Genomic DNA, 11,373 nt, shown 5'->3' with positions numbered 1-11,373 from the left:
CTGTTAGATGCAGACCCTTTTATTTACCACGGGAATTTACCACTTTTCATTATTGGAGTGTACGTTCCACCTAGCGCTAATGCTAAGGAAGCGCTATGGGAACTGTATACTAAGATCAGTGAACTGCAAAATACACACCCGGATGGACTGTTTACTGTTGCTGGAGATTTCAACCATGCAGATCTCAAGTCAGTGCTTTCTAGATTCCATCAGTATGTGGACTTTGCAATGAGAGGGGATAACACTCTGGAACTTGTTTACACAAACATCCCTGGCGCATATCGGACAGTGCCTCGCCCCCACCTCGGCTACTCAGACCACATCTCTGTTATGCTAATTCCAGCATACAGACCACTCATCAGGCGCTCAAAACCGGTTCTGAAGCAGGTGAAAACCTGGCCAGCAGGAGCCATCTCTGCTCTTCAGGACTGTTTCGAGAGCACTGACTGGAACATGTTTATGGAGGCTGCAACTTACGGCGATTTCACTGATTTGGAGGAGTACACGTCATCAGTGACCAGCTACATCAACAAGTGCACCGATGACGTTACTGTCTCCAAGAACATCATCTCACATCCCAATCAGAAACTGTGGATTACTGCGGAGGTGCGTGCACTTCTGAGGACCCAAGACTCTGCCTTCAGCGGGAGACAAGGTGGCCCTTAGAAGAGCAAGGGCCGAACTTTACTTCCATCAAAGAGGCGAAGCACGGACACGCCCAGAGAATCCACAACCACTTCAAAGACAGCAGTGACACACGGCGCATGTGGCAGGGCTTACAAGCCATCACTCACTACAGGATGACATCATCTGCCTGTGAAGGTGACGGCTCTCTCCCAGATGCGCTGAACAACTTCTACGCTCGGTTCGACAGACAGAACGACGTGGCGGCGAGGAAGAACACCCCTCCTCCAAACGACCAGATGTTGCTGGGATGTTGCTGGGATGTTGCTGGACCAGACAACATCCCAGGCAGAGTGCATCTTCAACATCTCTCTGAGCAGCGCCGTTGTTCCCACGTGCTTCAAGGCTACCACCATCGTCCCCGTGCCCAAGAAGTCTACTGTGTCCTGTCTCAATGTCTACCGTCCCGCTGCACTTACACCCACCATCAAGTGCTTCAAGCGGCTCGTCATGAGACACATCAAGAGCCTCTTGCCCCCATCACTGGACCCACTGCAATTTGCGTACCGTCCTAACCGCTCAACGGATGACGCCATCTCCACTACACTCCATTTTGCCCTCACACACTTGGACAAGAAGAACACATACAGTGGTTACTCAAGGGGAATGTCTATGACTGCCGCGCACTCTGTCGCGGCCAAACGGCAACAGCCAAAATAAATCATCTGCAATTCAAAGTAATTTTTAAAATGACCGCCAGGTGGCGCAAAGGGGCATTTTGCAAAACGGCTGCAATTAATTTTGTTAAGACAGACTCTGTTTCTATCTGTCTATTGTTATTATTAAAGAAAACAGCACAAACAACAGCTCAAGGATTGTAAAAACATTTTATTTTTAACGGTAAAAATTTTAATTTTGGAGTCAGTGGTCCGATCACAACATAATCTTTGTATGATAAAATGATTTGTGGCATGAATCCACACGAGGCGCTTCAGTTTCTAATAATCATTTAACTCTAAACCCAAACAGCAAAAGAACATGATAATAATAATCTAAAGAATAACATTCATCTTGATTTTAGCTGTTTATGTCCAGCATTGAATAATTATTTCATTATTAATAATTAAAGCTGCTCCCATTGCGCGCTTTCACTTAAAAAAATGCAGTGTTTAATCAGCAAGTATATGTCACCTCTCTATATGAGATGAATATTCTGACTGAAATAAAGCTGCTCGTATCGGCTCATATCGGGAGCATTTTGATCAAAGGGGAGATTAGAAGGGGAAAAGTAAAAGTGTGTACAAACAACATAGCACAATGCATGTGTGTAAATGGCCGAAATGTGGTTGTGAATAAATCTTTTAGTAAATGTTAAATGTTCGCGTGAACCCGCGGCGCGTGGGTGCGCACTTTCACTTTGTCGAGTTTTAATCTAAAGTCAGATGAACGCGCGTGCCGATATGAGAGATTTATAGGAGATTTCTCTTTCCCAGAAATACAACAAACACACATTTATACGTGCTAAATAATCGCTGTCTTTGCGGCGCTTTGCGAAACGCACGCAGATGTGAGCCGCCGTATCTCAGTCATAATATATGTTTTTGCTGTGTAGTGGACCGCGCGCGCACAACCTCTCGCGGGCGAGCCTTGGGGTGGGGATAAGAAACACTGCACCGGCGGAACTAGACTAATGATTATGAATGCGTCGGGAAAAACAGTAAGGAAACTGACTGGCCATTTTAATAATTCATTGATAAGTTAATGTCTTTTCGTTTCGGCTGTGAGTTCACAGAAACCGATACAGAATATCGCTGTATCCCTGTTTGCTTTCATTATTTTACGACATCATAACGTTTTGTCGTCATTGTGCGTGCATTTAAATAAAAGTCTTATAAAGGCTATATAGCTTATATAGGTTTATTATATAGTTTTTACATTATACATTAATCTGACAACACCTGTGACTCACCCACGTTTTCTGATACACACACCCAGAGTTTTCTGGCTACGCGAGTGTTACACATGATAAAATATAAAGGCTCACTGTGTTAACATTTACTTTGCTTAAATTCAATGGAACTAAGAAACCCCTATATTTAAGTTCTAAATGTAATTTGTTAAAATGTTTTAAATATTTATTGAAAAGAACATTATGATGATCATAACAGCCTACTGCATTTAATTCTTATTATAACGCAAAAACACATCGACATCTGCTGCACAGTAGCACGTCCTGACAATGTTTTAATTTTTATGGTCATTTATTTTGGTTTATTTTAGTTAATAAATCTACTACAAAATTAAAGAACACAAAATATATAGGATGACAAAAAACATACGTGTAGCTTTTCTAATTACACATGATAAAATCGAAAGGCTCACTGTGTTACTGTTTACTTTGCTTAAATTCGATCCTAATAAGATTAAATTTAATTAGAATTCTACATTTGTACTGTAATTTTAGTTCTGTGATTATGAATTCGTTTAACTACAATGTTTCACTTGATTTTATCCGCTACTACGTGCAGCTCTAATGGAGCGCAGCTCATTAATCCTTGGGAGAATGAACTGATGCCCGAGGCGTTAGTTAATTATATAGCGCCACTCAGCGGTAGAAGCCAGCAAACGCACAAACCCAAATGTCGCCACCGTGAGGCATGGCGGTAAAACCAGAATACCGCATGAGTTACCACTGTACGTTTGAATGCTGTACATAGATTTCAGCTCAGCATTCAACACTATCATTCCCCAACAACTGATCGGAAAGCTAAGCCTGTTGGGCCTGAACACCTCCCTCTGAACTGGATCCCTGACTTTCTGACCGAAGGCCTCAGTCAGTATGGATCGGGAACTGCACCTCCAGCACCACTACACTGAGCACTGGGGCTCCACAAGGCTGTGTGCTCAGTCCCCTGCTGTTCGAATCATTAAGTTCGCTGATGACACGACCCTGGTGGGTCTCATTAGCAATAACGGCGAATTAGCGTACAGAGAGGAAGTGCAGAGGCTAATGGACTGGCGTAAAGACAACAACCTGTCTTTGAATGTTGACAAGACAAAGGAGATGGATGTTGACTTCAGGAGGACACAAGGCGACCATTCTCCGCTGAGCATCAACGTCTCCATCAATACCAGCTCCCTACAGAAGAAAGCCCAACAGTGTCTCTTCTTTCTGAGAAGACTGAGGAAGGCCCAGCTTCCACCACCGATCCTGACCATTTTCTATAGAGGGACTATCGAGAGCATCCTGAGCGGCTTCATCACTGTATGGTTTGGGAATTGTGCCATATCTTTCTGAGAAGACTGAGGAAGGCCCAGCTTCCACCACTGATCCTGACCATTTTCTATAGAGGGACTATCGAGAGCATCCTGAGCGGCTTCATCACTGTATGGTTTGGGAATTGTGCCATATCGGACCACGAGACCCTACAGCGGATAGTGAGGACAGCAGAGCAGATCATCGGGGTCTCTCTCCCCTCTATTGAAGACATCTACACCACACGCTGCATCCGCAAAGCCACCAGCATTGTGGCTGATCGGACACACCCCTCTCACACACACTTCACACTCCTGCCATCTGGAAAAAGGTACCGAAGCATTCGGGCCTCACATCCAGACTGTGCAACAGCTTTTTTCCACAAGCCATCCGTCTCCTCAACAAAAAGGGACTGGACTGATAAACACACACACACACACACACACAAACATTATCACTCAGCTTATCTAAACTACCTCAAAACATTGAGACTGGACAGACAAATCAACACCACCAAACTATCGTACACACCAACCTGTAAAGGCTTCACTGTTTATCTCTTTTGCACAATGATCATTCCTTAATTCTTGCTGCTGTGTTAAGGAAAGTTTACTGTTTCCCCACTACCGCAACACCATATTATTCTGTTCTGTTATGTCGTGTTTGTCGTTTTGTCACTTTGTTGTTGCTCTTGTTTGCACATTTGCACGTGCACTTTATGTTGCCTGTAAAATCTGTAGATAGTCTTCCTAAGCTAGTTAGTTTTTGTTAATTTATGTTTCTTAGCTAGTTGGTTTTTGTAGTTTTTGTTAATTGATGTTGTAATTTATGTTAGGTCTTTCTGTCCTGTCTCTGCTAGCCAGCTAACTAGGCCTCTTGGTTGGCTGATTTAATGTCTATGTTAATTTATGTTGCATGTAGCACCTTGGTCCTGGAGGAACGTTGTTTCGTTTCACTGTGTACTAACTGTATATGGTTGAAGTGACAATAAAGCCTACTTAAACTTGAACTTGAAAGACAAAATTGTGTGTGTGTGTGTGTGTGGTACAAAGTTCTCTGCTGGTGTGTTTCTGCTGAACATTCAGTGCTGCACAGATAAACTGTTATTACTAATCACTGGGTTTTCACAATCTCCTCTCTCTCTCTCACACACACACACACACACACACATACACACACACACAGATCAGAGTCCTTGCGTGAGACATTCTCTCATTTTATCCTGTGCAGATGTTGATATAGATAAACTGATAAGCATTATGATTAAAAAGTACATGCATTTCACCTGCAGCTTACAACAAAAATGTGTGTGTGTGTGCGTGTGAAACACTCTGTATTGATTCCAGGCGGAGGCGGAACGTGTGTGGCGGGTGGTGAAGGTGGTTCTGTGTAATCAGTTGTTCCTGTCAGTTCCGTTGGTGATTCTGACCTACGCTGTGATGTCATGGCGAGGAGAACCCTGCGCTTCTCAACTGCCCACCTTCCACTGGGTTCTACTGGAGCTCGCTGTGTGTGGCCTGCTGGAGGAAGTGCTGTTCTACTACTCACACAGGTCTCACACACACACACACACTCACACACACACAAACACACAGTGTTTTCACTGGTTACTTACATCAACTAACAGGAAGTCTTCCCCTTCCACTTCCTGTCATGCAGGCTGGTTCACCATCCGTTCCTCTACAGACACATCCATAAGATCCATCACGAGTGGACCGCGCCCATCGGACTCGTGTCTCTCTACGCTCATCCAGTGGAACATGTGGTGTGTGTGACAAACTTTATAACGACGATGTGTGGATTCTGTGTATCATAGCATTAACGTATACAGTGGAACCTTGGATTGCGAGCATAATTTTCTCGTATTCCAAAACACTCGTAAACCAACTTTAATTTCCCCATAAGAAATAATGGAAACTCAAATTATTTGTTCCACAGCCCAAAAAAATAAATACATAAAAATAATTAACACAAAATATAAAGTAAAAATAAAACAAATTAACCTGCAAGAGTCTTATTTTGCAAGAGTCAAAATAAATCCTGACAGATAAGTGTTTTCGTTGTGCGCGCAGGCGCTGTGTATGTATGTGTGTGTGAATCTAAAGTAAGCTCTCCTCTCCCCCTTTCTTGTCTTACATAGTTACCCCTTCTCCACTCTGGAGGGTGTGTGTGTGTGAAGACGAAAGTAGGAGGGGTCTGTGGGGGTGGGGGAGCACAGTGTCCAATGACACACAGCAGGCAAAGAGCAGGCTGAGCCTTGAGCAGAGAGAGAAAATGGATCTTCAACCTCTCTAATAAGACTTGCTTTTGCTTTACACATGCGCTGTACACACACGCATACAGACACAAGTGGATGTTGATTATACCAGTAAGAGATGCGCACCCAGCAGGGGAGACGATTACCCACAAGAGAGAGAAAAACCATTGGCCCAGTTGTGATCACGTGACGCTCGGGATCAAAACAAGAAGCGCATACGTAATACATGATACCTCAGTACTCGTAAACCAAGACTTGTTTGTTTAACAATTCAAAATTTATTAAAAATCTTTGCTCGTCTTGCGGAACCCTCAAAAACCGCGTTACTCATAATCCGAGGTTCCACTGTAATTATAAAGTTAGAATTTATCACATCAATGTTCATAAACAATAACAAAAAGCCATAGGTAATATTTTAAATCTATTGACGTTACATAATTAGCGGTAATGCTGCAGTTGTAATGTTAGCATTGTGTGTTTTAGTGTACATGTGTGTGTATGTGCAGTGTGAAGAGAAAGTGCTCCAGGCTCACATCCCCCTCCCCCTCTGTACTTTAGGTTTACTGTAGGCAGGTCAGGTGTTACTGCACCGTAGCGTCCAAACTACAAAACCCTAACACGAGTTAACGGTGGAGCTGCAGGCTTTTGGATTAAACCCTCACATCGTTTATCAACTGTTACATCAGCGGGTGGTCAGAATGTGGTTAGTTTGGCTGTGATCACTGCGAGACGCTCGGGAGAGGAAGTGTGTATCAGGACGTGTAAACACTCACCTTTATCAAGCATGGCTTTGGTTTATTTTCCCGGGTTCATGCGTCTTAAGATGTTCCTGTATGAAAATCAAATCAAATTCAAATTCAAATTTTATTTGTCACATACACAGTCATACACAGTACGAAATGTAGTGAAATGCTTATACGACCGCCAGTGACCTTAAAAAGAGAATTAAAGCTTATAATAAGTAATAAATATCAATAGAACAAATATGATAGAAAATTTTTATTAAAAAATTTAAATAAAATTTAACTAGAAAAAATAGAACTAAAAATAGAAACTGAAAATAGAAAATAGAAATATACTGTACACCTAGAACTATGTCTATAGAACTATAGACATCATATAAGTGAGTGTATGCGAAATGAGCAGAATTTTATCATGCTGTGGAAATGCCGTTTATGTCGACATCCTCATCGCTGTAGCTTCTCCTGTGCTCCAGGTCACAGCACACAGTTTTCACTCCCAAACACCAAACAATAAAATCTACACAGTGCATCTTTAACTTCTCATAATTAACAGTCAGTGAGAAAACTGGAACAAAATCAACAAGTACTAAACAAATATTTAGACTGAACACATTCGGAGGATTCTGGTCTCTTTAAAAAATAACTCATATGAAAACACCCTAAGTGTGTGTGTGTGTGTGTGTGTGTGTCTGACCCCTGCAGGTCTCCAACATGCTACCAGCTCTGATGGGTCCGATCCTCCTGGGTTCTCACTTGGCCACCACGTCTCTGTGGTTCAGCATGGCCCTGCTCGTCACCTCCATCTCACACTGCGGCTACCACCTGCCCCTGCTGCCCTCGCCCGAGTTCCACGACTTCCACCACCTCAAGTAACACTTTACGTTACCTCTCAGTCATTTTAGGTTTAAAGGTGCACAAACCTTTTCACCACAAACAATGACACTAAAATAACGTTAATTAACTTAAATGCCTCTGTGTGTTCAGGTTTAATCAGTGTTACGGTGTTCTGGGAGTTCTGGACCGGCTGCACGGCACCGATGATAAGTTCCGCAAAACCAAAGAATACGAGCGACACACCATTCTGCTGAGTCTCACACCACTGACCAGGAGCATCCCAGACACACCCAAAAAATCAGGGTGACATCATCACCATCCCAGTCATGCTGAAAATCAATCATATTCATGCAAATTTTACAGAATTTTATTAATTTGTTTTAACTAACTGAATTGCCTGAGAGTGAGTTGTTTCATTGCTGTCTCTGTTGCACTCTGGGTGACCTGATCACTCTGAAGTGTACACTACATGCTAACAGTTCTTCAGAATAACACTCACATTGTGAACACAATCTAATATTAAAGGTTTTAAGTCTAAACAGTATAACACATCTAAGCTGAGACGAGGATTAGCGTCACCACGTGGGAAGTGGTCGAGGCTGATTACAGTCACAAAATAAAAAGCTGCCGTTAACATTAAGGTTATTTTTTGATAGAGGATGAACATGATTTTTCATGTTTTTTTGCAGAAAATGATAACTTTGAAATATTCACACTAAAGCTTTGCTGGACTAAGCAACTACTTTTTAAATGATTATAAATCAGAACTTTAACAGAGTGATATGTTTCTATAAGCGTTTCTGAAGATTTTACACAAACATTATGACTCACTTTTTTAAATAATTCACCTAATATTAGCACTTAAATTCCTAATTTATATATTTATAATTATAGAACACAAATTACACATACACAGCCTGTGAAATGATTTAAATGTAGAGTAAAAGATTTAATATTTTGATTTTGATGATTTTAACACTAATATTGTTAATGTCTGTGTAACTGTGTTAAAGTACAGATCTGTATTGATAATAATAAAAATAATTCTGTATTCCTGAAAGATTCTGTCTCTGTTTAGTGTTAGCGCTATGTAGTAATTAACATGCAGGCTATCATTAGAATTGTAAACAGATTTGTGAATAAGTTTAAGCACCTTAATCCCTGTGATAGTGAAGCAAAGCAAACTGACTGAAACTAATGTCAAACACATTTAATGTAGAAATAATTTGTTCTGTTTTGTAAAAACTTCTTGTACCATATGCAAACATATTTCCACTTTACCACATTTTTCTAATGTAAGAAATAATCAATCTCTGATAAAGCCACCTTAATACGGTTTATTAATGATATATCAAATGTTTGTGCCTCTTATGAGTTTGTGAATCAATATAATGAATAATATTATGAATCACAATAATCAAGCAGTTCGAAGATGCGGCTGGCGTCACCCGATTCGGAGGAAACACGTGATAGTCTTTTGCCCTCCCGACTGAGTGGTAGTAGAAGCTTAATGTGGGAGCCCCCTAGTGACGGGGAGGAATTGGACACGACCAAATTAGGGAGAAAATCGGAAAAAGAAATCTGGTAGCAGCAGGTGAGACCTTCCTCTTTCCAAGTAGTGTAGCTACTGCCTCTTTAACTTTGAACTTGTGAAATAGGCTTCCTACTGTATTTCTAGAAACTTTTAATACCTTTGCTATTTTTCTTTATATCCTTGTCCTTGTTTGTGCAAGGCAATGATCTCTTAACTTTATGAAGAACTCTCTTGACTTGTCCATTTCTGGCATGCAGTCAAACATCACTTCTCCAGAAAGTCTAAGTATTTGATGTGTTTTATATCAAGTACACCTGAGTAATCTAATCTGTGCTTGAGACGACAGCTAAGTTACAAATTTACACTTTATTGACATTTTATTCAGGGGGTTGAATAATTCTGAGAGTGCAGTAATTGTCATGTCCATTGAGGAGGCAGACGCAGATGCAGGTAAAGCAAACAGTTTATTCAGATTAGTGTGCCAACAAATTAACAAGAAAGGAAAACAAACAAGGAACCACGTTAATGCAACCGTGGCTTGTGACTTCCCAGGCTGGGTCTGCAGGTGGGCAAAACAAACAAAGCAAAACTAAACAAGCCTTTAGCAACTGTCTGCTGAACTTGGCGGACAGAGGGTCCTTCAGTCTTGGCCGAGACCTCACGTCGGCCCTTGTGACTTCCATGCAACCCAAAAAACCCTGTCCTGCAGACACCTGGAGTAGACGGAGAGAAAAACAGACAGAGGATTATCACAGCAACAAACATGCAACAGTGATCAGACAAAAGGGCTCCGGGTTCGGCTGGCTTAAATAGGGACACAATGATGACAAAAATAAGGGATGACAAGTTCAATTCAATTCAATTCAGTTTTATTTGTATAGCGCTTTTAGCAATTTTTATTGCCGCAAAGCAGCTTTACACAGTTAAAAGAATTATTTAAGTTTGTATGAAATGTGAATTTGTATGAATCAAAATGGTCAGTTTGTCCCTGGTGAGCAAGCCGAGGGCGACAGTGGCAAGGAAAAACTCCCTGAGATGGTAATAGGAAGAAACCTTGAGAGGAACCAGACTCAACAGGGAACCCATCCTCATCTGGGTGAAACAGAAAGAGTAAATGATCTGCATTTATACAGTGTGTAGGGTGGGAGGCAGTTCAGCTATAATAGCTGATGTTAATTGATGTTAATATGGAGTCCAGGTAGTTATTGAAGACCCAGGTAGACTTGTAAGAAGTTCCAGTCATGAACTATCGAACTGTCAAGTCCCCAGAGAAACAGTTGCCAACACCAGTCAAGGCCAGAACCATTTTCTAGGTAGAGAGAATCATTCCCAGACACCAGACGCATCCCAGAGAGACACACGGGGCATCCATGTGACGAGATCTTCAGCCAAAAGCGGGGCACCAGGATGGGTCAGACAGGTCCGGAGGGCAGAGGGAGTCTGGATCACTGGCAGCTCAGGAACGACATGTGTAGCTCGACAGAGAGAGAGAGAAAGAGTGAAAGGGGGAGACAGGAGGAGAGAGGAAAAAGAAAGAGGGGGGGAAAGAGAAGAAGAGGAGAGATGGCAGTTAGGTCTGGTCACAGTCACACAATGTATAATGTGAATGTATATTAACTGTAGAGTGCAAGCAGAGACTCCGGCAGGACTAACTATGACATCATAACTAAAAGGGAGAGCCAGAAGGAAACACAAACATGAGGGGGAACTGACATGTAAAGCAAACAATCACCTCACCGTCAGCAAACCTGAGTGATCAATGAGAGTGAGGAAGACAGCATCCAAACATACCAGTTCACCATAATACTCTACATCCATGAGTCCCCCAGATCTGCTCCTTTACCTAAGGCTAATCTATTTATAAAAATGCTTGGCTAAATAAATAGGTTTTTAGCCTGGACTTAAACACTGAGACTGTGTCTGAGTCCCGAACACTATTTGGAAGACTATTCCATAACTTTGGGACTTTGTAAGAAAAAGCTCTGCCCCCAGCTGTATTTTTCATAATACGCGGTACTGACAAGCAGCCTGCATCCTTTGATCGAAGTAGGCGTGGCGGATCGTAAGACACTAGCAGTTCGCTCAGGTACTGCGGCGCGAGACCATTTAATGCTTTATATGTCAA

General features: G+C 41.9%; 1 protein-coding gene across 2 annotated transcripts in view; it reads left to right on the top strand.

The window, feature by feature from the left end:
• The window catches only part of faxdc2 (fatty acid hydroxylase domain containing 2), a 15,432-nt gene extending 6,658 nt beyond the window's left edge, over window positions 1-8,774 (top strand). For both annotated transcript variants that reach the window (XM_053479042.1, XM_053479041.1), the window contains exons 6-9: window positions 5,227-5,432; window positions 5,540-5,645; window positions 7,583-7,749; window positions 7,865-8,774. In XM_053479042.1, the coding sequence (XP_053335017.1) occupies window positions 5,227-5,432; window positions 5,540-5,645; window positions 7,583-7,749; window positions 7,865-8,021 (636 nt within the window). In that variant the 3' untranslated portion in view covers window positions 8,022-8,774. The remainder of the gene's footprint in view (window positions 1-5,226; window positions 5,433-5,539; window positions 5,646-7,582; window positions 7,750-7,864) is intronic.
• The last annotated feature ends 2,599 nt before the right edge of the window (window positions 8,775-11,373 follow it).

This window comes from Clarias gariepinus, chromosome 19 (genome assembly GCF_024256425.1).
Source record: "Clarias gariepinus isolate MV-2021 ecotype Netherlands chromosome 19, CGAR_prim_01v2, whole genome shotgun sequence".
Lineage (NCBI taxonomy): Eukaryota > Metazoa > Chordata > Actinopteri > Siluriformes > Clariidae > Clarias > Clarias gariepinus.
This window is presented reverse-complemented; position numbering and strand designations above follow the sequence as displayed.